The sequence below is a fragment of the Sapajus apella genome, unplaced genomic scaffold, assembly GCF_009761245.1.
Source record: "Sapajus apella isolate SASKATOON/1434 unplaced genomic scaffold, GSC_monkey_1.0 scaffold62, whole genome shotgun sequence".
Lineage (NCBI taxonomy): Eukaryota > Metazoa > Chordata > Mammalia > Primates > Cebidae > Sapajus > Sapajus apella.
Window position 1 is genome coordinate 4,247,304 of NW_022437002.1, and position 18,596 is coordinate 4,265,899.

General features: G+C 51.0%; 2 protein-coding genes and 1 long non-coding RNA gene across 3 annotated transcripts in view; 1 reads left to right on the forward strand and 2 right to left on the reverse strand.

Moving 5' to 3' along the window:
- The window catches only part of EIF3I (eukaryotic translation initiation factor 3 subunit I), an 11,667-nt gene extending 4,478 nt beyond the window's left edge, over positions 1–7,189 (forward strand). The window contains exons 5-11 of the mRNA XM_032246742.1: positions 1,534–1,683; positions 1,766–1,893; positions 4,097–4,207; positions 4,322–4,411; positions 4,718–4,791; positions 6,474–6,566; positions 6,691–7,189. Of these exons, the coding sequence (XP_032102633.1) occupies positions 1,534–1,683; positions 1,766–1,893; positions 4,097–4,207; positions 4,322–4,411; positions 4,718–4,791; positions 6,474–6,566; positions 6,691–6,772 (728 nt within the window). The 3' untranslated portion in view covers positions 6,773–7,189. The remainder of the gene's footprint in view (positions 1–1,533; positions 1,684–1,765; positions 1,894–4,096; positions 4,208–4,321; positions 4,412–4,717; positions 4,792–6,473; positions 6,567–6,690) is intronic.
- Positions 7,190–7,239: 50 nt separating this feature from the next.
- On the reverse strand, positions 7,240–7,839 carry LOC116529196. Its single transcript, XR_004259425.1, has 2 exons — positions 7,623–7,839; positions 7,240–7,550 (listed from the first exon to the last, which is right to left on the reverse strand). It is a non-coding gene; the product is annotated as an uncharacterized LOC116529196 (long non-coding RNA).
- Positions 7,840–12,732: 4,893 nt separating this feature from the next.
- Positions 12,733–15,263, reverse strand: LOC116529584. Its single transcript, XM_032247585.1, has 4 exons — positions 14,989–15,263; positions 14,560–14,860; positions 13,298–14,327; positions 12,733–12,863 (listed from the first exon to the last, which is right to left on the reverse strand). Exons 1-3 carry the CDS (start codon positions 15,261–15,263, stop codon positions 14,127–14,129), a joined length of 777 nt encoding a protein of 258 aa, XP_032103476.1. The 3' UTR covers positions 12,733–12,863; positions 13,298–14,126.
- Positions 15,264–18,596: the final 3,333 nt, after the last annotated feature.

The following is an 18,596-nucleotide window of genomic DNA, read 5'->3' on the forward strand; positions in this document are numbered from 1 at the left end:
TTTTTTTTTGACAGAATCTCTCACTCTGTCACCTGTGATGGAGTGCAATGGCACAATCTTGGCTCACTGCAACCTCGGGCTCCTGGGTTCAAGCGATTCTCCTGCCTTAGCCTCCCGAATAGCTGGGATTACAGACTTGTGGCACCATACCTGGCTAATTTTTATGTTTTTAGTAGAGATGGGGTTTCACCATGTTGGCCAGGCTGGTCTGAAACCCCTGACCTCAGGCAGTCCACCCACCTTGGCCTCCCAAAGTGTTGGGATTATAGGCGTGAGCCACTGACTAATTTTTCATTTTATTTTATTTTATTTTTTGACATGGAGTTGCACTCTGTTGCCTAGGCTGGAGTGCAATGGCATGGTCTCGGCTCACTGCAACTTCTGCCTCCTGGGTTCAAGTGATTCTTCTGCCTCGGCCTCCTGAATAGCTGGGATTATAGGCACCTACCACTACACCCAGCTAATTTTTTGTATTTTTAGTAGAGACGGGGTTTCACCATGTTGGCCAGCCTGGTCTTGAACACTTGACCTCGTGATCTGCCCACGTCAGCCTCCCAGAGTGCTGGGATTACAGACACAAGCCACTGCACCTAGCCTAAGCTGTTGTTTAGTAAATATTCACTGAGTGTCCTATTCTGTGCCAGGTCTATGCTGGGTACTGGGGACATGCAGGGAGATCAGATCAGGTCTTTCTGTGGAGGAGTGCGGTCTGATGGGGATACAGATACATTGCAGTTTACGTATGAGCAGTGCCACATTAGCAGGATGTCTGAGGAGAGACTCTGGGTAAGAAGTTAAAATACTTGGTCAGGCATGGTGGCTCACACCTGTAATCCCAACACTTTGGGAGGCCGAGGCAGGTGGATCATCTGAGGTCAGGAGTTCTAGACCAGCCTGGCCAACATGGTGAAACCCTGTCTCTACTAAAAGTACAAAAATGAGCTGGGCATGGTGGCGGGCACCTGTAATCCCAGCTACTTGGCTGAGGCAGGAGAATCGCTTGAAAGGTTGCAGTGAGCTGAGATCACACCATTGCACTCCAGCCTCAGCGGTAAGAGTGAAATTCTGTTTCAAAAAAAATAAAAGCCTGGGCGCGGTGGCTCAAGCCTGTAATCCCAGCACTTTCGGAGGCCGAGGCGGGCAGATCACGAGGTCAAGAGATTGAGACCACCCTGGCCAACATGGTAAAACCCCGTCTCTACTGAAAATACAAAAATTAGCCAGGCCTGGTGGTGTGCGCCTGTAGTCCCAGCTACTTGGGAGGCTGAGGCAGGAGAATCACTAGAACCCAGGAGGTGGAAGTTGCGGTGAGCCAAGATCGCACCACTACACTCCAGCCTGGGTGACAGAGGCAGACTTCATCTCAAAAAAAAAGTTAAAATACTTGAGCCAAAGTGTAGCAGTGCAGAAGAGAACAGTGGTGGATTGGGTCACTGAAGCAAGAGAAACAGTCAGATGTGATGATAGCATTCTTCAGAATGTCCTCCCTGCAACTACAATGGATGGTGTAGCCCAGGCTCTGCCTGTTTCCAGGAAAGCAGCTGGCCCTACTCAAGACCAATTCGGCCGTCCGGACCTGCGGTTTTGACTTTGGGGGCAACATCATCATGTTCTCCACGGACAAGCAGATGGGCTACCAGTGCTTTGTGAGCTTCTTTGACCTTCGGGATCCGAGCCAGATTGGTGAGGGTTGGGACTAGGGCTGGGGTTGAGGTGAACGGTGCAGCTCTAGAGCCCAAGGCCTAACAGCTACTGCCCCACACAGACAACAATGAGCCCTACATGAAGATCCCTTGCAATGACTCTAAAATCACCAGTGCCGTTTGGGGACCCCTGGGAGAGTGCATCATCGCTGGCCATGAGAGTGGAGAGCTGAACCAGTATAGTGCCAAGGTAAGGGGCTATAGGGGGCCTGCACCTATCATAATGGTTCTTTTTTTTTTTTTTTTTTTTTTTTAATATTAAGATGGGGTTTCACCATGATGGCCAGGCTAGTCTTGAACTCCTGACCTCAGGTGATCCACCCACCTCGGCCTCCCAAAGTGCTAGGATTATAGGCATGAGCCACGTGCCAGGCCCCAGAATGATTCTTTTTTTTTTTTTTTTTTTTTGAGACGGAGTTTCGCTCTTGTTACCCAGGCTGGAGTGCAATGGCGCGATCTCGGCTCACCCCAACCTCCGCCTCCTGGGTTCAGGCAATTCTCCTGCCTCAGCCTCCTGAGTAGCTGGGATTACAGGCACGCACCACCATGCCCAGCTAATTTTTTGTATTTTTAGTAGAGACGGGGTTTCACCATGTTGGCCAGGATGGTCTCGATCTCTTGACCTCGTGATCCACCCGCCTCGGCCTCCCAAAGTGCTGGGATTACAGGCTTGAGCCACCGCGCCCGGCTAGAATGATTCTTTATAAGAGGCAGGATAGCACAGTAGTTGAGAGCAAGGGTAGGGCTGGGTGCTATGGCTCACACCTGTAATTTCAGTGCCTTTGGGGTCCAAGGCAGGAGGGTCTCTTGAGTGCAGGAGTTGGGGCTGCAGTGAGCTATGATCGCACCACTGCACTCCAGCCTGGGTGTCAGTGAGACCCTGTCTCTAAAAAGAAAAAGCTTAATAAAAAAATTTTTAAAAGAGCAAGGGTGAGATTCAAAAATAGATTTCACCACTTTCTAGCTGTGTGGTCTTGGGCAAGTTACATAACTTCTCTGACCCTGCTTATCTGTAAAATGGTTCAAGGATCAAATGATACCACGTTTGAAAAACTTGTCACAAAGTACTCAGGACATGATAATAAGGATCACAGGCCAGCAGGCCAGAGGTGGTGACTTGCACCTGTAATCCTAACACTTTGGGAGGCCGAGGCAGGAGGATCGCTTGAGCCCAGGAGATTGAGATCAGCCTGGGCAACATAGGAAGACCCTGTTTCTACAAAAATAAATTAAAAATTAGCTGGGCCTGGTGGAGCACACCTCTGGTCCCAGGTACTCAGGATGTTGAGGCTGAAAGATTGCTGAGTCTGGGAGATTGAGGCTGCAGTGAGCCATGATTGTGCTACTGTACTTCAGCCTGGGTGATAGAGTAAGACTCTGTCTCAAGAAAATAAATAAGGGGCCAGGCACAGTGGCTCATGCCTGTAATCGCATCACTTTGGGAGGCTGAAGCAGGCAGATCACGAGGTCAGGAGTTCAAGATCAGCCTGGCCAACATGGTGAAACCCCATCTCTACTAAAAATACAAAAAAATAGCTAGGCATGGTGGCAGGTGCCTGTAATCCCGGTTACTTGGGAGGCTGAGACAGGAGAATTCATTGAACCTGCGAGGTGGAGGGTGCAGTGAGCCAAGACTGCATTACTGCACTCCAGCCTGGGCAACTGAGCAAGACTCCATCTCAAAAATAAATAAATTATATTAAATTAAATGAGGATCACAATGAGCATTCTCCTGCCACCACTGAGTATAATGCCCTGTGCTGGGCTCCTAGAACAAAGAAGTAAATCAGACACAGTCCCTGCCCCAGGGGAAGACAGACTTGCAAACAGCTAGCACGTGAGTCAGATTGTGATTTGTGCCACTATTGAAGTCTCAACCAAGTGTTGAAGGTGCATTGTCACAGGGAGGTGGCATGTACATTAAACCCTGGAGAATAAATGGAGCTTCAAGCAGGAAGGAAAGGACATCCCACAGGCAAAGGGAAGAGCAAAAGCAAAGGCACAGAGTTAAGGAAGTATGGAGTCTTCAGGAACCCTTGGGATGTGGTCTTGGGGATGAAGGACAGGGAATAGATTTTACATATCCTTAAGTGTGAGGAGGTAAAGAGTTTTGATTTTCCTTCAGGCAGTAGGGAATCTTTAGAGGGTTACTGAAGGTCAGATTTCCTTGCAACAGCTTTTGCAGTTACAGTTTGGAGAATGGACCTGAACTAGCCAATAGGCATAGGAGGTACAGTACTGGACAGTCACTGGATATTTAGGGATGACTGATTAGATAGATGGGTGAGGAAAACATAAAGTCCATGCTGTCTCAGCTGTCTAATTTGGGTGATTAGGTTTCTGGGGAACTGAGATTATTAGGGATTGGGACCAGTCAGTCTCTTCTTCCCCAGTCTGGAGAGGTATTGGTGAATGTTAAGGAGCACTCGCGGCAGATCAACGACATCCAGTTATCCAGGGACATGACCATGTTTGTGACCGCATCCAAGGACAACACAGCCAAGGTGAGCCTGGGCAGGGGTCCGGCAGGGCTGCTCTCTCCGTCCTGCTGCACACCTCACCCGGCCTGACTTCCCTCAGGAAGGCTCTTAACAGACCCCCCTGCCTTCTCTCTCCAGCTTTTTGACTCCACAACTCTTGAACATCAGAAGACTTTCCGGACAGAACGTCCTGTCAACTCAGCTGCCCTCTCTCCCAACTATGACCATGTAAGAGAACCCCACCCAGCCTTCCTGCTAAAGCCTCAGAAAGCTTCCCAGATCTAGCTGTTTGTCTAGAAGTTAGGCTACAAGCATTTTGGGGGAAGTGCTGTCAGGCAGAAAGGAGTGACAAAGCTGGAAGGATGGAGTGGCCCCAGGGAAGCGGCAGGCGGTGGTGGAGGTGTCTGCTCATCCCCTACCTTTGGTATCCTCCCATTGAGCTGTGTGAGATGTTAAAAATTTATATGGCAGGAGAAAAACAGAAAATGGACTTGGTGCCCATTGGGCCCATCTAGAGTTTCTTCTTCCCTTCAGGTGGTCCTGGGCGGTGGTCAGGAAGCCATGGATGTAACCACAACCTCCACCAGGATTGGCAAGTTTGAGGCCAGGTAAAGAGGAAGAGAGCTCTTCCAAATTGAAATCTCATGAAGTGTACCTTTTTTTTTTTTTTTTTTTTTTTTTTTGAGACAGTGTCACACTCTGTCACCCAGGCTGGAGTACAGTGGTATGATCTCTACTCACTGCAACCTCCGCCTCCTGGGCTCAAGTGATTCTCCTGCCTCAGCCTCCTGACTAGCTGGGATTACATTCGCCCACCACCACGCCCGGCTAATTTTTGTATTTTTAGTAGAGATAGGGTTTTGCCACATAGACCAGGCTGGTCTTGAACTCCTGACCTCAAGTAATCCGCCTACCTTGGCCTCCCAAAGTGCTGGAATTACAGGTGTGAGCCACTGTCCCTGGCCTTCACTGTATTTCTCTATGCCCAAATTTCCTCTACTATATAATGGAACAATGATAATATATTTACCATAAAATTATTCAGATTAGATTGTTCAGTTCATATTTATTAAGCTGTTTAAGCACTGCCCAGCACATAGTAGGCACTCTATAAGTATTAGCTGTATATTCAGGCAGACATTTGGGTCCAGTCTTCCCTTTATGATGCAAAAGTTAAAAAAGAAACAGGGTCTCTGGCCAGGCGCAGTGGCTCACGCCTATAATCCGAGCATTTTGGGAGGCCTAGGCAAATGGATCACCTGAGGTCAGGAGTTTGAGACCAGCCTGGGCAACATAGTGAAACCCCATCTCTACTAAAAATACAAAAAAATTAGCCAGACATGGTGTCCCATGCCTGTAATCTGAGCTACTTGGGAGGTTGAGGCTGGAGAATCAAACCAAAAAAGGATAGGATCTCACTATGTTGCCTAGGCTGGCCTGGAACTCCTGGGCTCAAACGATCCTCTGGCCTTAGCCTCCCAAAGAGCTGGAATTACAGGTGTGAACCACAGAACCCAGCTCCCAACTTCATCTTATTTTTGTTCACATTCACTTCTCATTATCTCAATTTTTTGCTTTATTATTATTATTTTTTGAGACAGGGTCTCACTCTGTTGCCCAGGCTGGAGTGCAATGGCACCATCTCTGCTCACTGCAACCTCCTGGGCTCAAGCAATAGCGATCCTCCAACCTCAGCCTCTGAGTAGCTGGGATTCCAGGTACATGCCACTGTGCCTGGCTGCTTTTTGTATTTTTTGTAGAGATGTTGATAGGCCAGTCTCAAACTCCTGGCCTCAAGTGATCTGCCTGCCTGGGCCTCCCAAAGTGCTTGGATTACAGGCGTGAGCTGCCACACCTCCACTTCTGCTTTATTTTTTGTGATATAATTTGCATTTGAGGCCAGGCGTGGCGGCTCATGCCTGTAATCCCAGCACTTTGGGATGCTAAGGAAGGCAGATTGCTTGAGGCCAGAAGTTCGAGACCAGCCTGGCCAACATGGTGAAACCATCTCTACTAAAAATACAAAAATAAGCTGAGTGTGTTGGCACATGGCTGTAATCCCAGCTACTCAAGAGACTGAAGCAGGAGAATCGCTTGAACCCGGGAGGTGGAGGCCGCAGTGAGCCGAGACTGTGCCACTGTATTCCAGCTACTCCAGCCTAGGTGACAGAGTGAGACTCCATCTCAAAATGAATAAATAAGTAATAATAATTTACATTTGGGGAGCGCTACCTCCAAAGTGCTTTAGAAGGAGATGGAAAGTGAATTAATTGTGTCCCCTTTCCTCCAGGTTCTTCCATTTGGCCTTTGAAGAAGAGTTTGGAAGAGTCAAGGGTCACTTTGGACCTATCAACAGTGTTGCCTTCCATCCTGATGGCAAGAGGTAGGGCCCCAGTGAAACAGCTGAGCTAAGCCTGGGTTGGGGTCTCTGCCTCCTCATGCCCTGCCGTGCAGGCCTGCCTCTCCCAGAGCAGTCACCTGACTGGTCCCTGGCTATCTTTTTCCAGCTACAGCAGCGGTGGCGAAGATGGTTATGTCCGTATCCACTACTTCGACCCACAATATTTCGAATTTGAGTTTGAGGCTTAAGAAGCTGGATCTCGGCCGGGCGCGGTGGCTCACGCCTGTAATCCCAGCACTTTGGAAGGCCCAGGCGGGTGGATCACGAGGTCAAGAGATCGAGACCATCCTGGTCAACATAGTGAAACCCCGTCTCTACTAAAAATACAAAAAATCAGCTGGGCATGGTGGCGCATGTCTGTAATCCCAGCTACTCAGGAGGCTGAGGCAGGAGAATTGCCTGAACCCAGGAGGTGGAGGTTGTGGTGAGCTGAGATCGCGCCACTGCACTCCAGCCTGGGTAACAAGAGCGAAACTCCGTCTCAAAAAAAAAAAAAAAAAAAAAAAAGAACCTGGATCTTCATCCAAGCCAGGGAAGCTTCTCCCAGAAAGTTTTGAACTCTAAGAAATAAATTAGTTTGGTAATAAATGGGTTGTGGTCAGATATTTTGTGGGGTCTGTTTCATCATTTTTCCTTTTCACTGACACCCCAGCAAGCTGATACCTATGGTAGAGACTGTTATTTAGACCTCCCTATACTTTGGACACTTCAAACGTAAGACTGTCAGTACTGTGGGCTAACCTGGGTTGCAGGCATCCTCATCCGAGGCATAAAGATCCTAAGGGGCCTGCAGAGGTTTCAGGAACATATCAGCTGCTGTCCAGCAAGCTAGTGCTTAGGGTGGGGACTTGGCTGACGCAGGTGGCTGAGAGGCTTTTGTCTTCTCCCTTCCTGTCACTATTTGTCACACTTGCTCCCATGCGGCTTCTGCAGGCTCAGGTGAGCAGGTCCAGCACAGAAACAGGGCTGAGGAAGAGGAATACAGGTCAGGACGCTGAGCAGAGGAGTAATCCCCAGGGAAGGAGGTGTGGGGCTCACCTTGCCACAGCTGCAGGCTCTGGGGCTCCACAGATGGCCAAGGCATCGAGGACACAGAGTGGGTTCCAGAGTCTTTGTTGCTTTTTTGACCCCAGACCACAGGGAGTACATTTGAGTCCTCACTTCATACAGGTATCTGCAGACATGGAGGGAGGGAGTTTCCAGCCCCAGGTATGCCCTCTGGGAGTCTGGGTGGGCAGCCCTGGTTAGTAGGGTGACAGCCACTCTGGAACAGTGATAACTTCTCTCCTTTTTCTTGCAAACATTTCCAGTCAGATCTTGTATTGGGCACTAGAATAAAAGAGGAACAAGACAAAGTCCTACTTAAGAGTTCTATTTAAAGGGAGAAACCAATTTAGTTTTGCCTCAGTGTCAGAGAAGGCTAATTAAGAATGTGATGTTTGGCTGGGCGCGGTGGCTCACGCCTGTAATCCCAGCACTTTGGGAGGCTGAGGTGGGTGGATCTCCTGAGGTCAGGGGTTCAAGATCAGCTTGACCAACATGGAGAAACCCCGTCTCTACTAAAAATACAAAATTAGTCGTGTGGTGGCATATGCCTGTAATCCCAGCTACTTGGGAGGCTGAGGTAGGAGAATCACTTGAACCTGGGAGGTGGAGGTTGCAGTGAGCCAAGATCATGCCATTGCATTCCAGCCTGGGCAGCAAGAGTGAAACTCTGTCTCAAAAAAAAGAACTTGATGTTTGAGCTTCGTCTCAGCAGACCTAGCATACCCACTGTGCAAAGCAACAGCCAACACTTGGGGAGAAGCATGAGCCAAAGCAAGAAGGTGGAAAGGGCCCACTGAGAATATTGATAGATCTGGACCCAGGAGCTTTTGAAAGAAAACTGGTAACAAGGAAGATGCAGAGAGCAGTGAGGCAGCTGCCAGAGAGTCCAAATGGAAAGAGACCAGTGTGGATGAAGACGAGGGGAGAGCCTTCTGGCAAGGGAGGACCAAACTCAGACATTTCTAGGAGAAAGACTAAAGATGAAGGATGGGGGAGAGGGAGGTAAATAGAGATGATCCAGGACGAGTGGGGTTAGTGAAATAGGATGGGGTGTGGAGGAAGACTGAGCAACAGAAAATAACTAAGTCCGATCTTCACCCTGGAGAGGAGTGAACCCTTCCTCCCCCCATCTCTTAGCGTCCTAAGACAAAGCTGACATCTGGGGCTGATTAGGAGTATACACAGTGAGCCAACCAAATAATAAAATACCACTTAATAATAAAATAATAATTTTATTATTACCAAATAATAAAATACCAACCAAAAAATAAAATAAGAAAAGTACCACTTCTTTTTTTCTTTTTTGATGGAGTCCCGCTCTGTCGCCTGGGTTCAAGCAATTCTTGTGCCTCAGCCTCCTGAGTAGCTGGGATTACAGGTATGCACCATCACACCTGGCTAACTTTTTGTATTTTTAGTAGAGATGGCGCTTCATGTTGGCCAGGCTGGTCTCGAACTCCTGACCTCAGGTGATCTGCTCGCCTCAGCCTCCCAAAGTGCTGGGATTACAGGTGTGAGCCACTGCACCTGGCCAGGTTGTGGCTACTCTTATCCCTTTCATGCTACCGACAAGACAAACTCTGACAGGTTTGCTATGAACGCCCAGCAGGAGACAGTGGTGATACAGGACTTTGAGCCCAAATGATTGCACTCTGCTTTCGACCTCTGTTCTATTACTTTGAAAGAATCAAACTTGCAAAGTGATAGAGAGCTCCAGAAATTATTTTTGCAGTAACTTTCCCCTTTAATCCTTGTTTTCAAGACAGGGGTCACTTGCAATTGGCTATGGACAGAGTAGCCCCATGAGGCGGAGGTTGCGGTGAGCCGAGATGGCGCCATTGCACTCCAGCCTGGGCAACGAGAGTGAGACTCCATCTCAAAAAAAAAAAAAAAAAAAAAAAATCTAAAGGATTGGCCTTGGCCCTATCTATCTCTGGGTTTGCAGAAGTTAGGAGGAAGTATGAAATTTGGAGGTAGGGGCAGGAATGACACTTGGTTTTCCTAAAAGACAAACTCAATTGGAAGGGAAAGATGGCTCCTAAGGAAGTAAGGTACCGATGCCGCAGACATCCAGCCCTTTCCTGTGCCTGCCCCTGACCCACCTCAACACCCCCTCAGCTCACCTCCCCTTTTCACTGTTGCAGAGGAAGGTGCCAAAAGGGGAGGCATAGGTGCACTCAAACAGTGCCAACAGTAGCCCTTCCCCAAACTCCAGTCACAGTGGGAACCGGCGGCCCAGTTGCCACACGCAGTCCGGGAAGAGGAGAAAGGTGGATGCGTCGTGCTTAAGGCAGGCATGGGAGAAGGTGGAATGGGCACAGCGCAGCTGGAAAGGGTGGCCAGCCTGGAGACGGGGGAAGAGCAATGGGCACGAGGAAGCAAGGTTTCTGGATGGAGGGTAAGGCCAGGGTTGGGTGGTGACTTACTTACCTGGATCCACTCCTGCTCCACTAGCCCCTGGTCCTGCTCAAGCGGTCCAGTGAAGTCACAAGCAGGGTGCTGTCTGTGCCTACAGCCCGATGTACCAGAATGCAGGCCCCTTCCCCGTGGGCCCAGGGCTTATCAGCAGTGGCCTAGTCCTTCCCTCCCAGGGTCACCAGGACAGGAATAGAATGGACCAAGTTCTAGGCTATATTTGCTTACTGAATCAGTTTTGCGTCCAGGGGTTGAGAGCCCTGCCCATCCCACCCTAGTCTCTGTGTCAAGGGGGCTCCATGCCTGGGACTGCCAGGCAGGTGATGCTAGTGCCTCCTTTATATGTGACAGCCAGCAGCAGCTGTCCAGCTGACTCAGCTAGTGGTCCATGCTCTGCTCCAAATCCCCACAGGCCTCCACCAGGTTCATGAAGCTGTCCTGCAGGGGCTGTCCTCTGGGCAGTGGGAGTCTGGTCATCTTCCCTAGCCCAAGCCCTTTGCAAGTACAGCCTGGGAGCCTCGAGACCAATGAGGGAGACAGAGAACCCTGTAAAGAGCCCATCTGGCCGGGCACAGTGGCTCATACCTGTAATCCCAGCACTTTGGGAGGCCGAGGGAGGTGGATCAGTTGAGGCCAGGAATTTGAGAACAGCCTGGCCGGCATGGCAATACCCTGTCTCTACTAAAAATACAAAAATTAGCCAGGCACAGTGGCAGGCACCTGTAATCTCAGCTACTTGGGAGGCTGAGGCAGGAGAATTACTTGAACCTGGGAGGTGGAGGTTGCAGTGAGCTGAGATGGCGCTACTGTACTCCCACCTGGGTGACAAAGAGAGACTCCATCTAAAAAAAAAAAAAAAAAAAAAGCCCATCTGATAAAAGGGACACAGAGCCCCTTGGGGAGCCCAGTCTCACAGCACACACAACCTACGGAGGAGCTTCTAATCTTTGAGACAGGGTCTCATTCTGTGGATGAAATGGTTTCTTAGCTTTGAGGATTCCTCAATCTGATGGGAGAGACTCAAGACCCTTTGAGAAAGCACCTGGGGAGGGGTCGCATAGCCCTCTGGGGAAACACAGAATGCCCTGGGAAACCACCAATGTGATGGGAGTATCACAGTGCCCTTGAAATACCCAAGTCTGTTGGGAGAAACAGAGTGCTCCCCAGGGACCCCCAGTCTGATGAGAGAAATGCAGTCCTCTTGGAATTCTGCCTCTGCTCCTACCTCCCAGAAACTGCTCTGCTCAAGGTCACCAGTGACCTCCCACCAGAAAATCTAATGGAGATTTTTCAGCCCCGTTTAAAAGCCTTTAGTGGAGCCGGGTGCGGTGACTCACAGCTGTAATCCCAGCACTTTGGGAGGCTGAGGCGGGCAGATCACCTGAGGTTGGGAGTTCGAGACCAGCCTGACCAACATGAAGAAACGTCGTCTCTATTAAAAATACAAAAATTAGCTGGGCACGGTGGCACATGCCTGTAATCCCAGCTACTAGGGAGGCTGAGGCAGAAGAATCACTTGAACTCGCCCCTCGAGGCAGAGGCTGCAGTGAGCCGAGATGGCACCATTGCACTCCAGCCTGAGTAACAAGAGTGAGATGCTATCTCAAAAAAACAAAACAAAACAAAAACCTTCAATGGCTCCGTGCCACCTTGAGGATAAAGTCTAAGCTCATAACCATAGCCTTCCAGAACTCTGTTCTTCCCCGTGATCCCCACAGCCTCATTTGTCCTCCCACTTCATACTCGACACTCCCACCATACTGAAGGACATTAGTTGCCTCCATCCATGGTTTCACTTTCTGAGGTTTCAGTTACCCATGGTCAACTGTGGCCTGAAAATATTACATGGAAAATTCCAGAAATAATTCATAAATTTTAAATTGTAAGCCCTTCTGAATGTCATGATGAAATCTTGAGTTACCCTGCTCTGTCCCGCTGGGTGGGAATTCTCCCTCTGTCCAGCATATCCATGCTGCACACACTCACTGCCCGTTAGTCACATAGTAGCTGTCTTGGTTATGAGAGTGACCGTGGCAGCACTGTAGTGGGCTTGCGTTCAAGGTCAATAGGAGCCTATGGCTGCATTACAAGGCCAATGTCACTCACCACATCTCATCACATGGGCATTTAAGCATCTCACCTCATCTCAAGAAGGATGAGTAAAATAAGATATCTTGAGAAAGAGACCACAGTCACACAACTATTTTTTTTGAACAAGGTCTCATTGTGTCAGCCAGCCTGGAGTGCAGTGGTGTGATCACAGCTCACTGCAGCCTCTACCTCCCAGGGCTCAGGTGATCTCCCACCTCAGCCTCTTGAGTAGCTGGGCCTACAGGTGCACATCACTATGCCCGGCTAATTTTGAGACAGGGTCTTGCTCTCACCCAGGCTGGAGTGCAGTGGCATTGTCACAGCTCACTACAACCTCCGCCTCCCGGGTTCAAGCCATCCACCTAGACCTCTTGAGTAGCTGGGACTACAGGTGTGCAGCACTATGCACAGCTGATTTTCGTATTTTTTACAGAAACTGTTTCTCCCAAACAGGACAAATGACCAGGCTGTCTCTGCACCTGGACAGCTGCAGTTCCCTCCACATGCAGGGCCTGTCTTCCTTCTTCTGGCTCACTCCTCCTACACTTTTCAGTCTCAGCTAAAACATCCTATACTCAGGGAAACCTCTGATTACCTGAAGTCGCCTTAGTAAGAGAAGGGCACCTCCTGTGTGCTGCTGCTCATCTCAGGGGATCTTGACCGACCGTTCTCCGCTGGTCTTGGTCATGTCTGCGCTGGCCACCATGGCAGCCCCTGGGCTCAGTGCTGGGTAAATGAATGAATACACAGAGTTGTGTATTTTGGATAGGGAAGCAGCCTACTCTCCTCAAACCACAAACTCCCTCAGGACTTCTTGGCATTGCCATCACCTGGAGACAGAGGGACCAGATTATATCTGTGCAGGTGCAGAACTCAGGGAGGGGGTGCATGTGTGTAGGCAGAGGCTGTTCCAGGAAGACAAATTTCAGTTTAATGCAAAGAGATGCTTTTTCTTCCCAGGCAAAGTTGGGGTGCCTAGAGAGTAAGGAGCTCTCTCAGTGGTGGTGTGCAAGTGGGGAGGCCCACATGGAGGGATGACACCAGGAAAGGCTTCAGTCTTCAAGGTTCCTGGCGGATCCCCTCACCCCAACACACACTCACACATGTACATTCACAGAGCCCTGCAGGAGAGGACCTGGGAGAGGGTGGTGGTCCCTTACCTCTCCAGGGGGCCGGTGCAACCCTTTCCTGCAGGGTAAGCGGCCTTGGCCTAAGTGCCTCCGCCAGTTACGCGAGCCTGTTTTGAGGCCTGGGCTGAGCGCGTGTCCACGATGAAGCCCCGCGAACTAGGGCAAGCCCGGCTAGCATAGCTCGCAGCAGCTCCTGGTCCTCCTCGCTGGGCAGCTTCTGGGGACCGGTCAGAGGCTGGTTGGAGCATAGAAGAACCTGCGGATGGGATTCAGCTCTGGAAGTGGCCCCCCATGCCTCAGGGGGTCCCCTAGGCCTGGTCTGCATACCGACAGGCTGGAGCCCAGCAACCAGGCCAGAACTCACGAGGCTTCAGACCAGTCTGGGGGTGTTGTGGCCAGAGTGGATTGGGACCCTATGAATAGACCGTGGGCGGGTCCTGGCTTGACAAAGAAGGCACCGGGCTTCGCACAGGGCCCAGAACCGCCAGGGGCGGGGCCCAAGAAAGGTGATACCCCCTCCCTCCGAAAAGGCGGGAGAGGGGCGGGGCCAGAATGGGCCAGGAGTCGGGGCGAGGCCAGGCAGCGAATTGGCCTGGCCAAAAAGAAAAGATCCAGAAAAGAGCCACCCAGGGGCGGAGCGTGGGGAGGGCACACTCAAGGTTCCGCTGGGAGCGTGGTGGTAGCTGAGCACCGGGAAGCGGCCTCCTTGGCGGAAGCGGGCGCTGTGCGTCAGGTCATCATTGTCCACCAAGCGTGGGACAATCACGGCACGGGGTAACTGGGGCAGAGCTGAAGTCCTCGTTCACCTTGCTCAGCCGTCACGCGTCGGTCTGCGGAGCAGGGAGGAGAGAGGCCAGGTCTAGGGCACCCAAGGAGTGCTCTTCCCGCGCCTCTTTCGGGCCCAGCTTCCACCTCCCCGGGCCTCCACGACCGCGTTCACCTCAAGAGCTACTAGCTTGTAGCGTTCGGGCGAGAGGAAGTGCCAGGAGTCGTTCAATCTCAGGCCTTTGGGATGGTAGAACGGGCAGGAGGTGATGGGCAATTCCAGGGAAGACAGCACCTGGAGAAGGAAGTCAGGGGCTCTGGGGAGGGTCGGAATCGTCTCGTCCGCGCCCTTTCCAGCCCCTCAGCCCCTGTAGCTTCAGCTTCGGCCTCTCCACATACCCCGGACCACCCTGCAGCCCCTGCCATTTAGCTGCGGCTGCGGAGCCTCTTTGAACAGTAGCGCCTTTTTATTCCCCTCCACGCGAGACAGGGATAGTTTCAAGGGCTCGGGCGCGCCCTCGGCACACCTCGATGGAGCGGGCGATGTCCAGCGTCGCTTCCCCGTCCTCTATTTCCAGCTGCAGCACCCGCAGGTCCTTACAGCGTAGGGTGATGGTGCCAGAGTCACACGCAACCCTGGGAGGGACGGGCCCAGGCTTAGTGTCCCTCGCTAAGGGGAGGATGGTGCCCTCCTGCATAACGCAGGGTGATGGTGCCCTACTGCGTAACGCCCAATCCGGGAAACGGGTAGCCCCTCTCTTGGGACAACGAAACTTGCTGGCCCTCTCTGGGACTCGTTGTCCCCTCCCAGGAGAGGGGCAAGAGTTTCTCGAATTGGGCATTACGCCAGAGGGCGCCAGTTCCGACTGCGCTGGCAGTTTCCCCTACCTCTCCGAGCCGCGCGCTCCGCAACTCCGGGGACGCCCCCGCCACGTCTCGCGGCTTCTTGATGCTACGCAACAGCAGCCACAGGTCCCGAGACGACACCCCCCACCCCCAGCAGCAGGTGGTGGCCAGGGACACACAGCGTCATCTCGGAGAACTCCATTATGCCAGTGAGAGACCCGGGGCCCAGCAGAAGGCCTGACTCTGGGAGCCTCCGGAGGGGCAGCCTAGGGCTTCGAAAGGGACTGGAACTGTCTGGAAGGCTGTTGTGGACGCCGCCGGCTGGACAGCTGTTAAGGAGGCCTTCAGAGGAAGGGATCACAGTTTCACAGGAATTTTCCCTCATATTGCCAGTATCTCTTAGCGAGGTCTCTGGCCAGAGACTGTAATAAACAAATCTCCGTTTCACCATCTGTGAAATGGGGAGAATAATCTCACCTAAGGTCCTTAACCCTGTGCCTAGGTTGCAGGAGACACCCAATATTTTTGTTTGTTTGGTTTTTTAAGCCCTGAGGTGCTAGCACTACTGCTGACTTCAAAAGGAAAGAAAGGCCAGTTGCAGTGGCACCCGCCTGTAATCTCAGCACTTGCAGAGGTCAGGAGTTCGAGACCAGCCTGGCTAACATAGTGAAACCCCGTTTCTACAAAAATACACAAAATTGGCAGGGCATAGTGGTTCACGCCTTTAATTCCAGTACTTTGGGAGGCCGAGGTGGGCAGATCACGAGGTTAGGAAATCAAGACTATCTGGGCCAATATGGTGAAACCCCATCTCTACTAAAAATACAAAAATTAGCTGGGCATGATGGCGGGTGCCTGTAATCCCAGCTATTCAGGAGGCTGAGGCAAGAGAATTGCTTGAACCCGGGAGGCAGATGTTGCAGGGAGCAGAGATCGCGCCATTGCACTACAGCATGGGTGAAAAGAGCGAAACTCCTTCTCAAAAATAAAAGCAAGAAAGAAAAATAACCATCTCTTCCCCTATACCCTGGTGGAAGGGCCAGAAAGTGGGTGTGAAACTGGGAACTGCCTACTTCCATACATAAGAAACTTGGGTTGGGGAAATCCTTTGGTCCACCTTAAATACAAGCAGCTGTGTAGGTGACACCCCTCCCCCTGCCTCTCTGCTGGAGATTCCTGCCTGAAGGCACCCTATGTGCAGCCCACTTCAGGCTGAGTCCTGACCTCCAGAACCCCATCTGCTATCACTCCATCCTTTCAGTAAGTGTGTATTGCCTATACAGTGAGCTGAGCCCTGTGTTTGGTGCTGGGACCCAGGGATGACTGAGGAAGTTTCTGTTCAGGGTTTTCAGTCTAGCAAGAGATACAATTAAGCTGATAAAATTGCAGGAAGAAAGCTGAGCCGATTTGCCACAGGACCCATCTATTCATTCATCCACCTTCTTTTTCTTTTTTAAATGTCTTTGTGGAGATGGGGTCTCCCTGCTTTTCCCAGGCTGGTCTTCAACTCCAAGCCTCAAGCAATCCTCCTGCCTCGTGGCCTCCCAAAGTGCTGGGATTACAGGCATGAGCCACCATGCCCAGCCTCATTTATGTATGTATGTATGTATGTATGTATGTATGTATTTTTATTAAGAATAAAGGAATAGGGCTGGGTGCGGTGGCTCATGCCTGTAATCCCAGCACTTTGGGAGGCTGAGGTGAGTGAATAGCTTGAGGCCAGAAGTTCAAGACCAGCTTGGCCAACATGGTGAAACCCAGTCTCTACTAACAATAAAAAAAATTAGCCAGGCATGGTGGTATGTGCTTGTAGTCCCAGCTACTCGGAAGGCTGAGGCAGGAGAATCCCTTGAACCTGAGAAGCAGAGGCTGCAGTGACCCGAGATCGCACCACTGCACTCTAGCCTGAGCAACAGAGCAAGACTCTGTCACACACACACACACACACACACACACACACACAATTGCCAAGTAAGGTGGCTCATGCCTGTAATCCCAACACTTTTCTGGTCTAGGCAGACAGATCACTTGAGGTCAGGGGGAGTTTGTGACCAGCCTGGCCAACATGGCAAAACCCCGTCTCTACTAAAAATACAAAAATTAGCCAGGCATAGTGGCTCGCACCTGTAGTCCCAGCTACTTGGGAGGCTGAGGCAGGATAATCGCTTGAACCCGGGAGGCAGAGGTTGCAGTGAGCTGAGATTCACCACTGTACTCTGGCTTGAGTGACAGCGAGATTCGTCTCAAAAAAAAGAATAAAGGGGCCAGGTGCGGTGGCTCACGCCTGTAATCCCAGCACTTTGGGAGGCCGAGGTGGGTGGATCACGAGGTCAAGAGATCGAGACCATCCTGGTCAACATGGTGAAACCCCGTCTCTACTAAAAATACAAAAAATTAGCTGGGCATGGTGGTGCGTGCCTATAATCCCAGCTACTCAGGAGGCTGAGGCAGGAGAATTGCCTGAACCCAGGAGGCGGAGGTTGTGGTGAGCCGAGATCGCGCCATTGCACTCCAGCCTGGGTAACATGAGTGAAACTCCGTCTCAAAAAAAAAAAAAGAATAAAGGAATACAGAGGGGAGTGGTGGCTCATGGCCGTAATCCCAGCACTTTGGGAAACCAAGGCAGGAGGATCGCTTGAGCCCAGGAGTTTGAGAGCAGCCTGGGCAACATGGTAAAACCCCAACTCTACCAAAAACAGAAAAAATTAGCCAAGTGTGGTACATGCCTGTGGTCCCAGCTACTAGGGAGGCTGAGGTGGGAGGATCACTTGAGCCTGGGAGTTGGAGGTTGCAATGAGCTGAGATTTCGCTGCTGCACTGCAGGCTGGATGACAGTGAAACCCTGTCTCATTAAAAAAAAAAAAAAAAAAAAAGACTAAAGGTACTTCATAGGCAGAGAAGCTTTTTTTTTTGTTTTTGAGATAGGGTCTACCTCTGTCACCCAGGCTGGAGTGCAGCGGTACGATCAGGACTCACTGCAGCAGCTTTGCCCTTCTGGGTTTAAGCAGTCCTCCCATCTCAGCCTCTCAAGTAGTAGTTGGGCACAGGCATGTGCCACCATGCCGTGCTAATTTTTTTTTCTTTCTCATCCTCTGACTTTCAATCCTGCTAATTAAAAAAAAAAAAAAAAAGGGGGGCCTGGTGCAGTGGCTCACGCCTATAATCCCAGCACTTTGGGAGGCCGAGGTGGGAAGATTGAATCATGAGGTCAGGAGATGGGACCATCCTGGCTAATGCTGTGAAACCCCGCCTCTAAAAAAAAAAAAAATGTTACCCAGGCTGGTGTCTAACTCCTGGGCTCAAATGATCCTCCTGCCCCCACCTCCCAAAGTACTGAGATTACAGGCATGAGCCCCGGTCATATTTTTTCATTTTATTTTTATTTATTTTATTCTAGCAGCTCTTTTATTAAGAGTGTATATATGGCCGGGCGCGGTGGCTCAAGCCTGTAATCCCAGCACTTTGGGAGGCCGAGGCGGGTGGATCACGAGGTCAAGAGATCGAGACCATCCTGGTCAATGTGGTGAAACCCCGTCTCTACTAAAAATACAAAAAAAAAAAAAAAAATTAGCTGGGCATGGTGGTGCGTGCCTGTAATCCCAGCTACTCAGGAGGCTGAGGCAGGAGAATTGCCTGAACCCAGGAGGCGGAGGTTGCAGTGAGCCGAGATCGCGCCATTGCACTCCAGCCTGGGTAACATGAGTGAAACTCCGTCTCA